At 43.6% G+C, this 21,119-nt stretch overlaps 1 protein-coding gene and 1 long non-coding RNA gene across 4 annotated transcripts; one reads left to right on the forward strand and one right to left on the reverse strand.

Moving 5' to 3' along the window:
- LOC144121148 (uncharacterized) lies at positions 1–17,915 on the forward strand. Its single transcript, XR_013312551.1, has 3 exons — positions 1–182; positions 10,506–10,562; positions 15,268–17,915. It is a non-coding gene; the product is annotated as an uncharacterized LOC144121148 (long non-coding RNA).
- LOC144121147 (uncharacterized) lies at positions 2,761–20,981 on the reverse strand. Of its 3 annotated transcripts, none has more exons than XM_077654142.1 (4): positions 20,870–20,981; positions 20,612–20,664; positions 17,985–18,121; positions 2,761–8,642 (listed from the first exon to the last, which is right to left on the reverse strand). In XM_077654142.1, the coding sequence occupies exon 4, from the start codon at positions 8,599–8,601 to the stop codon at positions 5,914–5,916; it is 2,688 nt and encodes an 895-aa protein (XP_077510268.1). In that variant the 5' UTR covers positions 8,602–8,642; positions 17,985–18,121; positions 20,612–20,664; positions 20,870–20,981; the 3' UTR covers positions 2,761–5,913. The 3 variants fall into 3 exon arrangements, with proteins under 3 accessions (XP_077510268.1, XP_077510267.1, XP_077510265.1); XM_077654141.1 differs by having other exon boundaries at positions 20,771–20,980; XM_077654139.1 differs by having other exon boundaries at positions 20,612–20,747; positions 20,870–20,978.
- Positions 20,982–21,119: the final 138 nt, after the last annotated feature.

Genomic DNA, 21,119 nt, shown 5'->3' on the forward strand with positions numbered 1-21,119 from the left:
GCAGCGACAGTAGCGCCAAAAACGGGGTGATTGATGCGGGCGGTCGACTGCTCTCTTCTCGGTTCGGGAACTAGTCACGTGCAAACGCTTCGGCGCGGCTCTCCGCAAGCTCGTTCCGTCCGGCCTCGGAGCTCCTCCTCTGCCTGCCCTGTGTGGGCAAACATTCGCTTGTAACTTTGCGGGTGAGTTGGACGACCTCGATTCCTTGCAGTGCATTTTTTTTGCTAGCTGACATTGCTTCTGTAGCAATAAACGCCTTTCTGTGTCAGCCAGCATGTTCTTGTTCCAGCAGCGCTCGGCAAACGCAATCACGGGGTGCGGTCTGGCAGTTTGGACTGTCAGCCGCGGTTAATCGGAAAATTGTATTTATACTCCTTATTTTCAACCCCATAACCTCCTGCGGACGTCGTCAGATAATACAAATGCCCTCATATCCTAAACAGGAGGTCGTCAGGACCTTTTGAGTACATCTAAGCCAAAACGTCATCAAAAGGATGACCTTAGTATGCTGCTGGACGACGCGATGACGAAAAATGCTCAAATCTCCTACAAACGTTTTCTCGTAGGAAATTTTGTCACATTGCTCTGACAGCTAGGAAGCTTGCCTTTTTCCACACATGCGGCTCTCATTACATAAAAGTACGGGTCTAATTTAAAGAAATTTGTGCGCAATGATGATAGAGTAATTCTTATCCAAGAAATATCTTCAAGATATATCTTTAAATATATTTATGCTTAACCAGGACTTATCTACTGCACGTTTCTGGTGGGGTTCGACTCAGGTTTTTGGCCCACAGTAGATGTATTGTCTAATGTCGTCTATAGCTCTCAGAGAGAACTATAGGCAGCGCAGTATGAAAAGGCTGCACAGAGCAATCCGCGGTAAATGGCAAAGGTGGCGGTCAAACCGGTCAGTCCTGCAATCAGGTTTCACCTCACTACTGACTTGCGACAGGATGATTGTAAGACATCTGAGAAATTTTCATCCTCTACAGTCATCCAGAAAAGTACGAACTGAGGACATTTAGACATGATGCATTCAAAATGTACACAGAATTTCCTGTTCGGGATGAAAACATTCTGACCGTATGAGAATGTGCTCAGGACATTTGGCACTGTCTGGGCATTTGACTATGATGCACAAGCCAAATGCCAAAATTCTAGAGGCTATTTTTTTTAGTTAGCTCCTTGTTCAAATAAGAGAAGTCATCCGATAATAAATGTCCCTTATACATACACTGAATCTCCAATGTGGACATCCACATGGGCATCCATGGGGATGTTCTATATACATCCCTCCCGACACTTGATATTTGAACCTTAATCGAATGTTTTACAGATATCCATAGTTCACTGGGTGATACCACATCATAGTCAAGTGTCCAAGAGTGAGACAGCATGCCACTCCTTTCCTCGAAACCACTACGTAATTTTCATTGTCTGAAAATTCACCACCGGTTTAGATCCCACTCTTGGTGCACAAGGCTCCCAGAGATCCTGGCTGCTTTGGCACTAAAAAATATTTAAAACAGCCATGAGTGCGTTTGGCAAGATTAACATCACATAAAATTTTTGCTGGTAGCCTTCCAGCCTCAAGAACTAGGTATTCTCGCATCTGAGAATGCAAATGTCGTAATAGTAGGTGACATAATATCCCTTCCGGATGCTGGCGTCCTTGAAATAGACATCACAGATCATTTCCCGATATTCATACGCTTTCCCAGTACAACTCAAAACCATAGCAGAACGATATACAGTAAGATTGTCTTGGATAAAGAAAATTTCTTGACTGCAGTGGCTGAGGCTGACTGGCAGCCGATTTTGTTATTGCATGATCCTCAAGAAGCTTATTTGCAGTTTTTATCACTTCTGACCTCATTACTTCATTCCCACTCAGAAATAGAAACTGTAAAAAAAAAATTAGCTTTGCCAAAGAACCCTTGGCTCACAGAGAGCCTTCTTAAAGCACTGCGCAAAAAAAGAAAATCTGTACAAAAAAACAAAAAGGCAGCCCTTCAACCTTAAACTTTTTGCTTGTTACAAGAAATATAAGAATACCTTGTCTACATTGTTAAAAACAGCTAAAAGAACCTATCATGAACAAAAATTTTGAGTGCATGTGGCAACAATATGCATAAAAAGTGAGAAATAGTTACTTCATTCCTAGGAAGAAATGATAAACGCAAAGAAATAACTTTGATCCAACATAACGGTCTGGAGTACAGTAACCCAAAAGAAATTACAACTACTTTTAATTGTTTCTTTAATGAGAGCAACAAGCCTACCAATGAAGCTTTCCAACCCCCTTTATCCAGTCGCCTCCCCCAATCTTTTTTCTCTTTCCAACCACACCACAGGAAATAATTGACATAATCCTTAATTTGAAAATAACAAGTCCTGGCCTTGATGATATACATCCTGTTCATATAAAAATGATTGCACATCTAATTAGTGGCATCCTATCACATGTTATGAACCTGTTTAAATCTGGTATTTTTCCACATGAACTAAAGCGTGGAAAGATTATTCCGGTCTTTAAGAAGGATGATAGTTCTATAATGACAAATTATTGTCCAATTTTCATTCTTCCTTGTCTCAACAAATTGAATAACTAATTGCAAATTATCTTGTTAAATATTTGGATAAATTTAATATATTATCATTATGTCAGTATGGTTTTCATTCTGGCTATTCTACTGAACTTGCTCTCATAACTATTACAGACAAATTTAAGAATTGCCATTGATGAAGGAAAATTTGCAGGATCCATCTTTATTAATAGACTTGTTGAAAGCTTTTGACACCATATATCATCCAATTTTGTTCACTAGGCTAGAATAAACTGGTATTGCCGGCCTCCCACCATTATTATTGCTACAAAATTACTTGCACAATAGATCATAAACTGTCACTATTTCAGATGTCTACTATGATGTGTTTGCGAACTTAGGCGTACCACAAGGTTCTATTCTGGGTCCCCTCTTACATTTAATTTATATTAATACCTTACCAAAGTGCTTCAGTTCCTCCAACTGCATATTATATGCTGACGACACCACAATCTATAACTCAGATGCAAGTGTTACTAATCTCGTATCAAAACTTCATCATGACCTGGACAACCTTCTATCTTGGTGCAATCAACACAGTTTGATCATCAATTCTAGCAAAACGAAGTTTGTTGTTTTCAGCTCGCATCAATGCCAGTCACTTTCCATTCCTCCTGTCTCAATTGGTCGACATCTCATAGAGGCTAGCGATTTCGCCTTATTTCTGGGAGTGTATCTGGACAATAATCTAAAGTTTCATAAACACACAACCAATATAAGAAAAATGGCATACAGTTTGAGAATCCTTATTAAAGCCCGTCCATACTTTTCTAACAGCACATTAATATACTTATATTACGCATTTATACACCCACACATCAGTTACTGTATAGTATGCTGGGGAACCACTTATGCTACTCATCTTTTATCACTGCAGATAATTCAAAATCAAGCCATTCGTATACTTATAGTTCTTATTACAACAATGTAGCATTTATTCTTCAGGATCATAACATCCTCTCCGTATCACAGCTTGTTAGATACTCTCTTGGCATTCTCATGTACAAACTTGTCAACAATATAATGTGTCTTCCTCTCATACCATAGTGTTATCTTGTAAACGACAACATAACCCAGTTTGCACTCAAAAACAATATTGTCCTGCCTAAAGTATGCACCAATTACGGGAAACAGGCAATTCATTTCTCATCAGTTGCTGCCTGAAACACTATAACATTAGAACTAAAGAATGCTCATTCAATCTTCATCTTTAAAGCACACTTTAAACAAGCAATTCTTAGCTAAGAGCCCTTATTATGATTAATTTGTTTCCTTTTCTTCTTACATGTATTTTGCACTGCCTCCTAACCTTCGTTATAATTCAGTACGTTTTGGTGGTCTCTTGTAGTAGCTTTTTAATGGCGTTTATTTCTCTCCCATATGTCTGCTTTAAGTTGTACACCATATGTATATATTCAGTTTCTCATATTCATCTGATCTGTCGCAGCTGTTAAACGTTTTACACGATGTATTTGATTAGGAGGTCCCATTACAGTCTTTGACTTTGGGACCTCCTTCTCTATGATATACTGTACGTATGTAATATATTAACAAATAAAGTCTGATTCTTATTCTGAAGAACCCAGCCTTAGCCTTGAGCAGCAACAAGGCTCATTCCTTGGACAGCCAACAGATTTTTTTCTCCTGCAGAGCTCTAACACATTTTATGATTTTCTTCTGTCAGTGAGAATTTTGTGAATCGTGCACTTCTGCCGGTTTTCCTGAATGGCGAGGTTTTCTTTCTGCTGTCTCGGCACTACCAGGTGCCTTCGCCTGGCAAAGGTGCTTGTTTAGCGAAGTAGCTTTCTGTTCTGCCGTAGTAATAATGGCTGACGATCACTTTTGCAAACGGCTGCTTGAGACCACAGCTCCACTGCCAGGGAACATAAAATAGAGATTTGGAAACGCACAAGTGGGCAAGACCATAAGAATATGCCATCTTCAGTGCTCAGACCTTCAAGAACAAGAAGCAAGAGTTCCCACGTTTTTTTTTTAATTGGTCCACAGCAGATGTCCCACTGTGCAAATAACATTTTCTCCCCGTAATATCATGTACCTAGATAAATATCAGATACAGCTAAAAAAAAACAAGGCAGCAAATGTCTAGGCTCTACAACTAATGGTGTCGACCTAGTGTTATGTGTAGAACTAGGACAGCTTTTCTTAGCAATGAAAGGAAAGGCACAAGGGCGGAGCGTCCGTAGCTGGGCTCCTTCAACAATAGTTTGCCCACAAGTGGCCGCCTCGCACAGAGCTTTCTGTGCATTTTTCCCTTCATCACAACTGGCGCCTTTCATGAAACCAGCTATTCCTAACAAATCATTACCAACAAAACCGTTTTTTCCTTGACTCTCAAATTGAGAAAGTGTAAATTTGTTCAAAATATACCCTAAATAATGAATGTTAACAATATACTGTTTTAAGAGAATATTAACTGCAACCAGGGATTGTCATCACTACGAAGGAAGAAAAGGTGTTTCGGCTCTGTAGCCTTCGCTCTATTGGCAAGAAAAGTCGCATAAGTCACCAGCAAAGCCACAATAGCAGAAGCAAGGCGGTTGACCGCAAGATCACAATTTGTGGCATATTTGCCTTTTCATTCTTGATTGGTATCAGAGAATTTACTCTGACAATTTGTTTTACCTGGAAGCCCGAATTGCTATCTATACATTATACTTACAAGTCATGTCTAGTGAGCATTTGGCTCAACCTAGATCAATTTTCTCTAGCCTCACGAGTATGTTTGAACCAACAATAAAAAGTACACTGCACAGTTAATGTGCTTCACTTCTTTTGATGCCGACTGTTTGCTGAACATTTTCTGTATTTTCCCCCGGAATGCATTCTCGACAAAAATGCTGCAGAGTTCCAGGGCACAGTGTGGCCCATGCCAAATATAATTCACTGAGTAAATACAAACAGTGTTTATTCAAGTTAACAAGCTGCATGCAGCTGCTTAACTGTACATGAAGTTTGCAGTCTAATGGATTCTAAGAAAGCTTAATATTACGAACAGATCATTTCAATGATTGTGAAGCCATGCCACTAATGAATGGCACTGTATGTTGAAGCGACCAGCTTCTAGCACAACGATCTAAATCAGTGTGTGAATGTAACAAGCAGGACAATAACAAAATATAATCCCTTTAAGTATTCCCTCAATGAATCATTCAAAATGACTTCGTCTTTACTGAAAAAGGCGAAGAAAAATGCAGTAAGAACGTTCCAAAATATAAACTGAATAAGTCAGAGATGCGATTGGCTTACAGGGCCACAATCATTTTGTGCAGATTTGAGCTACATATTAAGTTTCCTTGCGAACCAGGACAACGGGATGAACATTGAGAACGCTTGCAAATTGGTAGTATGCAATACGAAAATCACCATCTCGGATCCGAACATACAAATTATCGTAGTCAAGAGGTTCTACTGGCTTTCCATAGTATGAGAATCCTTCTTGAGTGTTGGGGATGGAAGAATTGCTCTCATTTTCCGATTCACTGTCCAATAATCTAATACGCCGCCACCCATGCTTTACAGGAGTGCCCATGTCACTGCAAGAGCCAACATCGTCATCACTGCCGTCACTTGCTTCACTGCTTCCACTTGACGTGTCTTCCTGGGCAGAAATGCATCTGCCAGACTTAGCATCTGTTGCAGTGCACACCTCTTTGTAATTCTTCTCCATCACATCACTGGTGACATCGTCTAATTTAGACATATCTAGCATCTTCACTGCTATTTTCAGTTCAGGGTGAACAGACTTCTGGTGTGTTATAAGAGGCTTCAGTAGCTTGTAATGCTTCATGCAATGGCCACAACAGTATAATGGCTTGCAATCGTTTGTGGGCTGCTGAGCTTTTTCTTCATCTTCCTTTAGAGGCTTCCCACGACAGCCACTGTGAAGAGATTTTCTGCCACCTAGTAGCTCAGTGCCCATTTTGTCACCATGAATACACTGCACATCGACAGTACTTGAAGTATTTGCCTGGTCTAGTTGCTTGGTCTCACTAGGTTTGTGTGGTTGCTTGGTTGTGCCCAAAGAGCCTGGGCAATCTTGTATCTTTTGCTTATCAGAAGTGACATTTTTTTTCCCCACTGGAATGAGTTCCAAATTACCAAACCTTTCAAGATTGATTCTCTCCTTGCAGTGAATGTCCTGGTCACCATCCTTTGCACAAGATGTCAGCAAATCCCTTTTCTTGCTGCGAGAGTAGTGCAGTGCAGTAGACAGTGAAGTAATATGACGGCAGTCCACTCTTGCAACAGGTTTAGTTGCGCTAACCACGTCCACACTTTTAATTTCAGCATCATCTTGCACTCCATTTCCTTGGTCCAGCTGTATTTGCAGAGTTATGTCTTTTAATTTGTTGTCTTCATAGCTCCTCACTAAAAGCTGTAGGCCTGAATGGCAACGCTTATGGTGGAGCACCACCGGCTTTTTCTGCTTATAGAACTTCTCACAATGACCACAGAAGTACTTTACACCATGACCCAAGGACATGTGTCGAAAATAGTCCAATGGCAGCATCTCAGCATGGTTGCACAGAGTGCATCTGTGCATGACGTTGGCATCATGCAGCTGCTTGTCTTCTTTCTCGAAAGGAGACTCTTCACTACTGGTGGCTACATTGTTCTGTTTATGCATAGTGTCATCATAGCTCCCATTGTCAGTTCCAGCTGCCATAGCACCAGCTAGAGGGCAAGGTCCTTCGTCACCAGCAGCTGAGGCATTCTCCAGGAGCAAGTCATAGTGCTGATGCATTTGCATAATGTGGCTGTCAATACTTTCTTGGCTTGTACCAAGGAAAAAGCAGCTCTTGTATATGCAATGAAAAAAAATTGTGTGACAGTCCACCATGTGCACAAACAGGTCATACACTGAGCCATTTCTGAACTGCACACATCTCGGACAGTCAAAGTCACAATCCTGGGAATGGTCCTCACCGAGGTGTTCCAAAAACATCGCAACATTATCAAACACAGCACTACACTTGCACTCCAATTCTGAGGATTCAGAGGCTGGGGGAAAGAAATTTTCTTCATCTTTCATTGGCACGCAGTTTTTTGCATGCATTTCCATTTCAACTTTTACATCAAGACTAGGCTTTTTGTTCGCTGCACTTTCTTCCTGTTCAGTTTTAAGATCGTGATCTGCCGGAAGACATGTAAAGTTAGAAGAAATGGCATCATGCCGGTTTGATTTTTCTAGCTCTTTCAGATTTACAAAAGACTTGGGAACTTCTTCACCACGGCAAAATATCCTAAAGGGCTTATCTGAATGGCAGCTGGTCATGTGGGCAACAACGTCCCAATCTATGCAACTTCCAAAAGAACAATAAAAGCAATGAAATGCATAGAAGCCATGCTTTTCTGTGTAATGGCCAACAACAGCATTTGGGCTGCACATTTTTTCAAAACAAATGTGACATGAGAAGTTGCATGATCCTTCATGAGCTACTGAGAGGTGTTGGAAGAAATGCTCAGTGCACAGAGTCTTAAAGTTGCAGCCTTCAATGCAGACATAGCTCTGAATGTGGTTTTTGTTGTAGCCAACTAATTTGGTATCAAGTGCCACTCTGTCTTTGCACAAATACCAAAGTACAGTTTTTGACCGGTGTTTCAGTAGGGTGTGCACTCGAATGTGAGTCAGGGTCTGTGACCTGTAAAAGCACATTGCGCACTGAAATTTGCATGCTCCATGCACGGCAACCATGTGCTTGACTACCTCTTCTTCAGTAGAGGCAACCTCGTTGCAATAACAACATTGATTGACTGGGTCGGTGTGATCCCGTAGATGGTCCTTGAACTTGTCCTCTTCATCGGTGCAGAAGTCACAAGAAGCTTCCATGCACTTAAAGAACATCACAATACTCTGTGGGTCCAACTGGTTTGAAAATGCACCAAGGCTCTTGCTCAGCTGAGATGCAGTCAGCAGTTCCAGCATGAGTAGCTTCTTTTGTAGCGACTGCACATTTTCAAGGGAGCTCATGGCAGCCAACAGATGATAGCCAAAGGCACTTTTTTTCCTTGCTGTACAAATGGGGAGGAGAGGAGAAATGAGGACAGAAAAAGCATGTAAGTACACAGAAAACTTCTGAAGTGAAAAACCCAATATATCATAGGGGGCACAACCTAACAGTAAGCGCCCGACAACAGTGAGAACTTCTACAGCTATATTTCAAGCTAAAGCTATGGCCAAATTCTTGTCGTAACCATAGCACATGGATTCCTTACTGACAGTCTAAATTTGACAGCATCCTGAGCTAGTTCCACCACAGTGACTTATGAGGTACAATGCAGCCAAGAGAAAAACTAAGCTACTTTATGACAACAAACAGTGCAATGAGCTATCTTAGTAATTCTGAACTGTCTCCAATAAAAAGTGACTTGCTGGTCATGTCTCCCACTGGCAGCTGTCCTGCAGAGCTAATGCAAGTATTCCAACGATTTTGGCACTCCCACCAAAGAGTCTCCGGCTTGCTGTCTTAATTTCTTAATGTCGTGCAGACAGTCCTCAAGTATTCTGCAATCTTTCCTAATATGACACGGCTATGCATTCAACATTGCGTAAAAATTAGATATAAACTTTTCACCACGTCAGAAGAAAGAGTACAGATCTGGTATGCAAGAGAAAAATACATAAAATTAAAAATGAAGACGAATGACAAATGGCTAAAAACTCCGAGAAGACATCCCGTACACCTCCCTCGGATCCATCATGGTTCCACCATAGACATGCCTAACAGACTTGGCAGCCACTGCAAGCCATCAGCACCTGACACCATGATACCACCTTGCACAAGATAGCCCATTGTCACAGTGAACACTGGAGCTTAACATGGAGTTGGATCGTAGCTCCGCAGAGCGTAATTTTATGGAGTGGTATGTCCCCATTACTGAGGACGTGCAGAAAAAACTCACAGGACGGTTACGACTGTGTAACATGAGATTCAGTGATATCTGTTTAGGAGTTTAGGTGTTTAGTCACGTGACCACTAGTGTAGAGGTCATGTGATGCAGCCCTGCACTGGCAGGCGGCTGTTCCACCCGTAGGCTTATGCGACCCAAGTTGACCGGTTACGCCGACAGCAGAAGACTACGACATGCAAACCAGAGATGGGTGCCTAACAGCTATCGCTGTAGAAGCGGGAACAAGTTTCCTACGCTGCTGCGCAGCTCTTTAGTACACAAGGCCCCAATATAGGAGGCACTCGTGATGTCAACCGCAAGGGGCACTAGCGGCCGATGCAACATTCGCCATGTTAGTGGTTGTGCGCACGGCCACTACATCCACCCACAGCATTCAACTCGCTGGTGATCTGTGAAATGAGCGTGTATTTCGGGTGCTGTTGCAAAGTCCTGTTCAACCCATAAAACCATGTGACTGAATGGATTGCCATGAACTGCGCAAAACAAAAAAGAACGGGCATGATGAAAAGCTTCCACTTTTTAAAAACGTCAACCACTAGGAATGCGGAGGTGCCGGCGTGGTGTGAAACGTACAGGACTGCTGCTGAGCGTTGAATTCACCGATATCGAGGCCTGCCTTGTGCACAGCTTAAGTTTGCCACCAGTCCAAGAAATTAGTGTTATAGTGCGGAAGTGCTGACAAGTGGGCGAGCCCAAGAGCCGTGCTGAGTGTGCAGACGACCGAAGTGCCGTTTTACAGTGAAGCTGTATACCTCTACCGTCCAAGGAAATTTTCGTGTCGCCGGCGTCGTACGCAAAAACGCCAGGCTAAAAATTGAATGCAAACAGCATATCTTCTTTGAAATCAGGCATACAGCATACAGCTCAAGTACATTTCACTTGTCTTTGGTTTCGCTCTTTGTAGAGCCACGTGTGTGAATTTTCAACTGATGCTACAATGGGTAATTGGGTGTCGTATTACAGCTTCGGTGTCCAACCACCTTCACTGCGTAGATTGGAGTCAAGAGTTTTTTTTTAGAGGTGAGTAATTCAACGTGTCTGTCTGCTTAGCAAGCGTAACTTGTCATCTCTATCAGCTGAAAGTGATATGTTACAACTGAGTTCAGTGGATTCGCTGCACATCGCGTTGCTACAAACTGGCTTAGATTTCGGGTGTTGTGCATTCGACTGCTAGAATCAAAAGCACAAAACATTCTCACTGAGTGTGCCATTTGTGCTGTGAGCGCATGACAGCATTTGCTCGACTGTTCTGTCACGTAAATAAGGCAACTTTGACGCTTTGCTTTCTGCTGAAACACCGTCTGTGAAACTGCAGCAGCTCCCGGACTACAGCCTCTGGAAATAAGAATTTCTGCAGCGCCAGTTTTGGAATTTCAGTAATTAATAACGTGCTTTATACACACGACGTGTCCTACATGAGAAGCAGAAAGTTATCAAGTGATATCAAGACCTGCAAGTTGTGTACGTTCTTGCGTGCAGTGCAGCTTGCCAGTTTTGCTGCAGAGTTGCAGATAGCGTGGCCACTGAACAGGTAGCTCGGTTTTATATCACGGTACAGAATTCTGCAGCAAACTTCATGCACACAAAGCGTTTCACAAAGAAAAGTGGACTTTGATGCATTTAACAACATTAGAAAATGTTACAGATCACTAACAATATAGGCTGGATACCTCACGGTGAACTTGAGACTGTGAGAGCTGGCGCGAAATGACCACCAACATGGAGCGCTAGCCGCGACGACGCTCGCGCCGTTTGATAGCATGGCCTCGGCGAATACCTCCTACAGGCATCCTGCGCATCTAACTCTGCAGCGACACGTGCACCTCTAGTGGCGGTGAGAGCGTCCAGAGGGGGGAAGCAACGCATATGGAGCAGCACCTTGCGGTTTGTCGCAGTTGCTTTCCGTCATCCATTGAGCCTAAAAAGTAATGCTAACTGCTGTATTGCTAGCTGCAACAGTACTTGTTGCAATTCTCCGAAAGCCAAATTTGGCTGCTTTCCGATGCAACACAGGGAGAACGAACAGCGAAAACTTTGTGTGGATTCAAAGTTTTCGTTGTCATAAGTTATTAATGCACTCTTTTTGCATGGTCATTTTAATCACACCTGCATTTGTGTTGTCTTAAAAGATGTATAGAAGGTTGCTTGCTTTTTGCATACGTTCACTTCAGAGTGAAACAATGCAGGAAGTTAGTAATTCCCTTGTTTCCTTCGTCGTCAGCTCATAGAAGAGGGCGACGCTACTTCACGCTCATTTTCAATCATACGTTCCCTCATGTCATGGACATGGCAGAATTAAAAAAGCTCAGCACCTTAATTCAAGTTTTCAACTAAAAAAAAAAAACCTGAGGCCATTGATTGTTTAGAACTCTGCTGTGTTTACAAAAATGCTAGCGGGAGCCGGAGGCGGCCTGGGGTATTGTCTGCACCGTCATCATTACGGTGCACGGTTTGCTTTCATTTGCTTATCATGCTGTTTGAGAATTTTAGGTAGAGCATCTAGTATTCCCAGTTCATGACATGAATCTTAAAAGCGTAATAACAAAGGTCTGATTAACTGTGGTTTATTATTGAAGAGTCTTCTAGATGTGCACTCGGTAAGTATGGGGTAACAAAGGTGTTTTGGTAAGGATCTTATTTTCAGTACATATGCACAGGTAAGCATTGCTCTTCTATTTGCAAGAGATGGTTCATTTGTTTCTACATATAGACTTTTTAAAAGGGATGTTCTGTATGCACCAGATGATAGACGGAGACCCAAGTTTTGTATAGGAACCAGTTTTTTGAGGTATGATGGTCTTGCAGACCCATGCACAATGCATCCATAGTTCAAAGTGGACCGTACTACGGAGCAGTAGATCTGTAAAAGGCATAACCTATCGGACCCCCAGTGTTTCTGTGAGAGTATCTTCAGTATATTTAGCGATTGGGAAGCTTTCTTTTTGAGGGTGTTTATGTGGGGTAAGAATGTGAGCTTTCTGTCAAAAGTTATGCCTACGAATTTATGCTCGTTTTACTTGTAGAACAGTTTCATTCAACTGCAGGGTGGGATTAATCTGCACGCCTCTTCTCAGAGAAAACGACGGCAACTGTTTTTTGTGGAGAGAACTTAAATCCGTTTTGGTCTGCCCAAGTCATTAGTTTGTTCAGTGTAAGCTGTATCTGTCTTTCACATGTTAATAAACTGGAAAATGTGCATGAAATATGAAGGTCAACATATACGGAATGCATGACGAACTTTGGAATTATTTGCCATATTGAGTTCATTTTTACAATAAAGAGTGCTTAGAATACACTCCTGCGGTACGCCATTTTCTTGGATGAATTTTTTCGAAAGCGTGCAACCTAGACGTACACGAAAGGAATGGTCAGAGAGGAAGTCTTTTAAACAGTTTAGCATCCTGCCACGGATACCTAGATCCGCGAGGTCACGAAGAATCCCAAACCTCCAGGTGGTATCATAAGCTTTTTCCAAGTCAAAAAATACTGCCAGGCAGTGCTGTTTGTGTATGAATGCTTCACGGACTGTGTTTTTAAGACGGACGAGATGGTCGTTTGTACAGCATGCTTTTTTAAATCCACATTGGTGGATATCAAGAAGTTTGCGCGATTCAAGGATGAACATTAACCTAATATTTAGCACACTTTCAAAACTTTTAGCAAGACAACTTGTAAGTGCTATAGGCCTGTAACTACCAGCCAAAGTTGGCGGTTTTCCAGATTTCAGGAATGGCACAACTACGGCGTTTTTCCACGCCTCTGGCATTTTTCCAGACTGCCATATTTTATTGAAGAATTTCAGAAGAGCTTCTACAGCATCTTCGGAGAGGTGTGCAAGCATTTCATAATGAATTTCATCTGGGCCTGGTGCTGTCTGTTTGCCAGCCGAAAGTACTGTACGGATTTCTTGTAGTGTAATTAATTTATTTTAATGTTCAGTTGCACTGCCACTGGTCGGCAGTCGTTTTTCAGTTGTAATCTTGTACTTTAAAAATGATTGTGTGTAGTGCGAGGAGCTCGAAACTGTGGCGAGGTGTTCCCCTAGCTTGTTGGCCTGTTCGCTAATGCTTGTTTGTCTATCTGGAGATGTTAGGAAAGGAATTGTGAAAGGAGAAAAGCTGCCACTAATAAGTTTGCGGACTTGTTCATACATTTGTTTTGATGTAACTGAACTATTTATGGACGATACGTAGTTTTCCACGAAGTTTTTTCAGCATTGCGACAGATATGTCATGCTTTTGCTCTCGCCTTTTTAAAATTTATGAGGTTGCCGTGTGTGGGGTATCTTCAGAAAGTCCCCAGGCTTTGTTTTGATTATTTTTTGCTTCTCTGCAACCTTGGTTATACCAAACCTTGTGGTTTTGGCGTACTACTCCTGACGACTGTGGAATAGCTAGACGTGCAGCCGCAATGATGCATGTAAAAATTTCATTTATTTTGTCAATGCAAAGATCATCCGAAAATATTTTCTCCAGACAGGCCTTTTCTTGATATAATGGCCAGTCTGCTAAGTGTAGCTTCCAACAGTGTGGTTTTGTTCGAATGATGGGTGGTGGTGATGAAAAGTTAATTACTACTGGAAAGTGATCACTTCCGTATGGGTTATCAAGAACATCCCACTTAAAATCGGTAAAAACGGATGGAGAGCTAAAAGACAATAAGTCTATGACACTCATCTTTCCTGAGGATGGGGTGCAGTATGTGGGTTTGCCCGTATTTAGCAGGCAAACGTTGTTGCATAGAATAAAATCTTCTAAAACCCGGCCTGTAGCGTCCGTATGTTCACTCCCCCAAAATGGGGATTGCGCGTTAAAATCTCCGACTACTTGACATGGCTCTGGTAACTGATTAAAAAGTGCTTCTAGGTCATGGAGTGTTACTGTGAGGTGTGGTTGAAGATACACTGTGCATATGGTAATTGTTTTAAAGCTAATGACAGTGACTGCAACGGCCTCATAATTCGTCTCGAGCTTGATTTCATGTGTTGCAACACCTCTCTGAACTACAATACTACAGCAACGCCTCCAGAGAGCCTATTCGACTGCTCACGGTCATGGCGAAAGACTTTTTAAAAATATTTTTGTGTAAAGGTCCCAAATTGGTCTCCTGAAGGCAGAGTGCCACAGGAGGCAGAGAATGTAAGAGATCTGTTGCATCACTACAGTTATTTAAAATTCCACAGCAGTTTCAGTGGATAAGAAACGCCATTATAAATTTTGAAGGGGATGTATTCAGAACATCAGGTCCCTCCTTCTTGAGGGCCGGGCCTGTTATCGTGATTTTTTTTTTTTTTTTTTTCGGGCAAGGAAGCCCCGCCGCCGTTGCGGCCGAGGCAAGCTCTGAGTTGTATCCAACGCCTCAGTGGAGGCGCTGGAGTTCCGCGGGGAACCAACGGGCAGGGGTGTGGTGGACTTCTCCCGAACGGGGGAAGCCTTGCGGGCTGCCGACTTGGTGGCCGGCGGGCCCGTTTGTGGGGGTGGCATAGCAGCTTTCGCTGCATCTGCCAGGGGCGCGGATGGCCCTGCCTCAACCTCACTTAGTGTGAGCTGGTCGGGTGCCGAAGGCCGCTGTGGTGCGCCATGCCCACGCACCACATCAGCGAAGTTTGTGTGGGGTGTGAAGGAGAAAGTGCCATGTGACATTGCATAACGCCTTCTTGCCTCTTTAAATGTAGTATTGTCTTTTGTCTTTATTGTAATTATTTCCTTTTCTTTCTTTCTTTCAGGCAGGACAAGACGAATAAGCAGCGTGGTCGCCTTCGCAGTTTTCACAGTGTGGCGCGGCATTGCAATCGTCTGATTGGTGGTCATTTGAGGCACATTTAGCACAGGCGTTACGGCCGTGGCAGCCTTGTGAGCCGTGACCGAACTTCTGGCATTTGAAACAGCGTCTAGGGTTGGGTATATGGGCAAACGGAGATTTTTGCATAGCTTACCTCGATTGACTAGAGTAGGGTGCAAGAGGACCAGACGTTTTGTTGGAATTTCTGTTATCTTTGCGGATTGTAACTCTATGGACGTTGGTTACATTTTGCGGAGAAAATCCTTCAAGCATCTCTTCCTCTGTTAGGTGCAGAAAGTCATTGTCTGAGGTGAAACCACGTACTGTGTTCAATGATCTGTGCGGTGTAACAGAGACAGGAATATCGCCAAAAGTTTCAATGTTTGCAAGCTTTGAAATGTGAGTTATGTCGAGCAGTTCGAGGAGGAGGTCACCACTAGCCAACTTTGTGACTTTGTACTGAGGGCCCAGGGACTCTGTAAGAACTCTTGAAACAAGGAACGGGGATATTTGTTTGGCTGGCTTTCCTGTTTCTTTACTGTGGACGATGTGGTACTTCGGAAAAGTCTTCTTTTTGTTGAAAAACTGAGATGTGACATCGGTGCACCTCCTTTTTGGACGGCGATCATTACTAAGCAATGAGGAAGCCATAAAAAATTATGTTCTTTGGCCATGGTGCCAGCCATCCACCACGGAGCCCAACAAGGGGACGAGACAGGAACTTGAAAACAAGCCCTGTCCACACCAGCCATATGCCACTGCTATAACCAAATATGACGAAACACAGGGTAGTTCGCCACACAAGGTTAACCCCAGCTGCCAGGAAAAAAGGAAAAACCAAGGAAGGAGAAGGGGACAGGAGAGTTGTAAGAAAAAGATAAGAAAGTGCAAGATGGAGGGGACGACAGGAAAAGGTGATTGCCGATTTCCCTCGGTCGGATCAGGCCGGAGGTGACGTCAACAGGAAGCTGGGGCCAAAGTGGTGCGTTGCCTACGCCGAGGGGCCTTAAAGGTCCAAACGCTCGGCATCGGCTAAACCACGTGGATCCCCTTTTCCCCGGACACGGCGACACCATGCACAGTGAAGCACGGGTACGCGGGTCCGTGGTGATGCACTGTTCACCATCATCCCCCTGCGGGGATGTCCCTGCGGATGCTCGGGAACCCGTGGTGTCGCCACTCACCAACGCCTGCAAGCTGCAGACGCCCCCCTGCGGGGAGCCTAAAAAGGAGTAATGCTAACTGCTGTATTGCTAGCTGCAACAGTACTTGTTGCAATTCTCCGAAAGCCAAATTCTGCTGCTTTTCGATGCAACACAAGGAGCACGAACAGTGAAAGCTTTGTGTGGATTCAAAGTTTTCGTTGTCATAAGTACGCTATTATTGCACTCTCTCTGCATGGTTATTTTCATCACACGAGCGTTTGTGTAGTCTTAAAAGATCTATAGAAGACTGCTTGCTTGTTGGATACGTGTTCTTTTTGGAGTGAAACAATGCAGGAAGTTGGCAATTCACTTGTTTCCTCTGCCGCGGCTCCTTTGTCAGCTTATAGAAGAGGGCGACTCTACTTCACGCTCATTTTCAATCATACGTTCCCTCATGTCATGGACATGGCAGAATTAAAAAAGCTCAGCACCTTAATTCAAGTCTTCAACTCGAAAAAAAAACCTGAGGCCATTGATTGTCTAGAACCCTGCTGTGTGTTTACAAAAATGCTAGCGGGAGCCGGAGGCGGCCTAGGGTATTGTCTGCGCCGTTGTCTTTACGGTGCGCAGTTTGCTTTCATTTGCTTATCATGCTGCTTGAGAACTTCTTTTGTGTAGAGCTATCTAGGCTGTCCAGTTCCAAAACTTTGTCAGTGACTAAGTGTAGCGAACGCCGCGGCATGTAGGACTCCACGAGAAGCTTGCGCGATTCTGGGAAACACCCATCAGATATAGCGCCTTTCGGGGGTATGTCTGGCTACACAACCCAAATTTATTGTGGAGCTTTAAAAATATGCTGCCTTTGGAATGACATTGCATACTTCGCCGGTCTTCTTCAAAGCGCTTGCAAACTGTTAATGAATAGCTGCCTCCATAAGTAGACTGTGAAATAAAAAAAAATTGATTGGAAAGCAATTCGTTTCTGTGTTTCTAGAGGTTGCACTCCGATCCGGTACACCCAGCCGGGGTGTACACATGCACTCGTAAGGCAGTGTTTTAAAAATACATAACCTCTGAAATCATGTTTCAGATTTTGATAATCTGTTCTGGGGTGTGGTCGGCTTTCCTTTACGAAGAGACATCATAGGTGCACTGTGGGATCATAAAACTGCTTTGAAAACTTTTTTTGACATTTATTCCTATGGGGCACTGACCCCCAAGGGACGCGAAGCCGGCCACTGGTGGCGCTGAATGCCAGGCCTGGCGGGCACACCAATGAAATGATTGCAAGGTCTGATCTCGGCACACAATCTGAAAGTAACAATGACAGCCGTGTGTAGTGGAATAGTTGGTGCAGATTCGAGGTCAAGCCAAGAAAGTGCGTTGAGACAACTCTTCTCCCGTGTCAACGAGCTGTTTTCCCATCACAATGTTCATTATTTCAAGTTTTTCGTATCACGGCGATCTTTGCTAATGAATAACAACAACCACATAAAACCTACTCAGCTTAGCTTACCTAGTGAACCTTCCAGGTATCCGAGACAGCAATAAGACACAGCGTCTCGCACGACTACGAGAAAAGCAAAGCCGGTGACTTGAAATGAACGGACTGCTGACAGAGGCACACTGCACTCCTGCTGCTACGAGGTGCGCCTGCAAGATAAGTACATATGTACACCTCAATAACACTTTGGTAACAGAAAAACTGTTCAACATGCACTACGTGCCAATAAAATGGCTGTATCATTCCCAAACCGGCCGAACTCGGAACGTACGCCCTCGCGATCCACACATTCATGCGCCAGTTTGGATCCTTGCATGCCGCAATAAAACGGCTGCAGCCCGCAGCGCCTAATGCCACTAGTGCCTCATATAACCAGGCAAAAGCGAACTCAAATTTTGTTGCAAATTTTGAAACAAAAAGGTTGGTGTCATCTCCGAAGATCGAGCTGTGTAAACAATTTCTTTTTGCCAAATTGCTTTCTGTTTGCAAAATAAATATTTTTTACCCAAGAGGTGTCGCAATAACGCGGAAGTTTAACTGTTTTAAATGACAATTTTGTCTTTCTGCTGAAACACAGTCTGTGAAACTGCAGCAGCTCCCGGACTACAGCCACTGGAAATAAGAGTTTCTGCAGCACCAGTTTTGGAATTTCAGTAATTAATAATGTGCTTTGTACACACGACTTGTCCTACATGAGTAGCAGAAAGTTATCAAGTGATATCAAGAGCTGCAAGTTATGTACATTCTTGTGTGCAGTGCAGCCTGTCAGTTTTGCTGCAGAGTTGCAGATAGCGTGGCCACTGAACAGGAAGCTCGGTTTTATATCGCGGCACAGAATTCTGCAGCAAACTACATGCACACAAAGCATTTCAAAAAGAAAAGTGGACTTTGATGCATTTAACAACATTAGAAAATGTTACAGATCACTAACAACATACGCTGGATACCTCACAGTGTACTTGACACTGTGAGAGTTGGCGTGAAATGACCACCAACATGGAGCGCTAGCTGCGACGACGCTCGCACCATTTGGTAGCACGGCCTCGGCGAATACCTCCTATAGGCATCCTACGCATCTAACTACGCAGAGACGCGCGCATCTCTAGTGGCGGTGAGAGCGTCCGGAGGGGGAAAGCAATGCATATGGAGCAGCATCTTGCAGTTTGTTGCAGAGTTGCTTTCCTTCATCCATACGGCCTGAAAAGGAGTAATGCTAACTGCTTTATTGCTAGCTGCAACCGTACTTGTGGCAATCCTTCAAAAGCCAAATTTCACTGCTTTCCAATGCAACACAGAAAGCACAAACAGCAAAAACTTTGTGTGGATTCAAAGTTTTCGTTGTCATAAGTTATTATTGCACTCTTTTTGCATGGTTATTTTAATCACACCTGCATTTGTGTTGTCTTAAAAGATCTATAGAAGGTTGCTTGCTTTTTGCATACGTTCACTTCGGAGTGAAACAATGCAGGAAGTTAGTAATTCCCTTGTTTCCTTTGCCGCAGCTCCTTTGTCGTCAGCTTATAGAAGAGGGCGACGCTACTTCATGCTCATTTTCAATCATACGTTCCCTCTTGTCATGGAAATGGCAGAATTAAAAAAGCTCAGCGCCTTATTTCAAGTTTTCACCTCGAAAAAAAACTTAAGCACATTGATTGTCCAGAACCCTGCTGTGTTTACAAAAATGCTAGCGGGAGCCGGAGGCGGCCTGGGGTATTGTCTGCTCTGTCGTCATTACGGTGCATGGTTTGCTTTCATTTGCTTATCATGCTGTTTGAGAACTTTTTTTCGTGTAGAGCTATCTAGGCTGTCCAGCTTGCACGACTTTATCAGTGACTAAGTGTAGCAAACGCGGCGGCATGTAGGACTCCACGAGAAGCTTGCGCGATTTGGGGAAACACCCATCAGATATAGCGCCTTTCGGGGGTATGTCTGGCTACACAACCCAAATTGATTGCGGAGCTTTAAAAATAGATTGCCTTTGGAATGACATTGCATACTTCGCCGGTCTTTTTCAAAGCGCTTGCCAACTGTTATAAATAGCTGCCTCCATAAGTAGACTGTGAAATAAAAAAAATTGATTGGAAAGCAATTCGTTTCTGTGTTTCTAGAGGTTGCACTCCGATCCGGTACACCCAGCCGGGGTGTACACATGCACTCGTAAGGCAGTGTTTTAAAAATACATAACCTCTGAAATCATGTTTCAGATTTTGATAATCTGTTCTGGGGTGTGGTCGGCTTTCCTTTACGAAGAGACATCATAGGTGCACTGTGAGATCATAAAACTGCTTTGAAAACATTTTTTTGACATTTATTCCTATGGGGCACTGACCCCCAAGGGACGCGAAGCCGGCCACTGGTGGCGCTGAATGCCAGGCCTGGCGGGCACACCAATGAAATGATTGCAAGGTCTGATCTCGGCACACAATCTGAAAGTAACAATGACAGCCGTGTGTAGTGGAATAGTTGGTGCAGATTCGAGGTCAAGCCAAGAAAGTGCGTTGAGACAACTCTTCTCCCGTGTCAACGCGCTGTTTTCCCATCACTATGTTCATTATTTCGTGATTTTTTTGTATCACGGCGATCTTCGTTAATGAATAACAACCACCACATAAAAACTATATATACTCAGCTTAGCTTACCTAGTGGAACTTCCAGGTATCCGAGACAGCAATAAAGCCAGCGTCTCGCACGGCTACGAGAGAAAGAAGAGCGGTGAATCGAAACGAGCGGACTGCTGACAGAGGCACACTGCGCTCCTGCTTCTGCGAGGTGCGCCTGCAAGATAAGTACGTACGTACATCTCAATAACACTTGGTTAAAAGAAAAACTGTTCAACACGCACTACATGCACACAGAATGGCTGTATCATTGCCAAACCGGCCGAACTCGGAACGTACGCTCTCGCGATCCACGCATTCACGCGCCAACGCGCCAGTTTGTATCCTCGCATGCCGCAGCAAAAAGTTAGCCGCATGGATGGATGGGTGGATGGATCTAGGTGGTATTGGATGGATACGGCTGAATCCTTTAAATCGGGCAGTGGCTCCACTGATCTCCACTAGGGTACAGTGAGCTAGAACATATACAGTGGCTCTAGCGGAGGCCCGGCTCACCGTTCGCCGCGTGCCTCCTTCGGGAGAAAGTAGC

The sequence above is a fragment of the Amblyomma americanum genome, chromosome 2 (assembly GCF_052857255.1).
Source record: "Amblyomma americanum isolate KBUSLIRL-KWMA chromosome 2, ASM5285725v1, whole genome shotgun sequence".
Classification (NCBI taxonomy): Eukaryota; Metazoa; Arthropoda; class Arachnida; order Ixodida; family Ixodidae; genus Amblyomma; species Amblyomma americanum.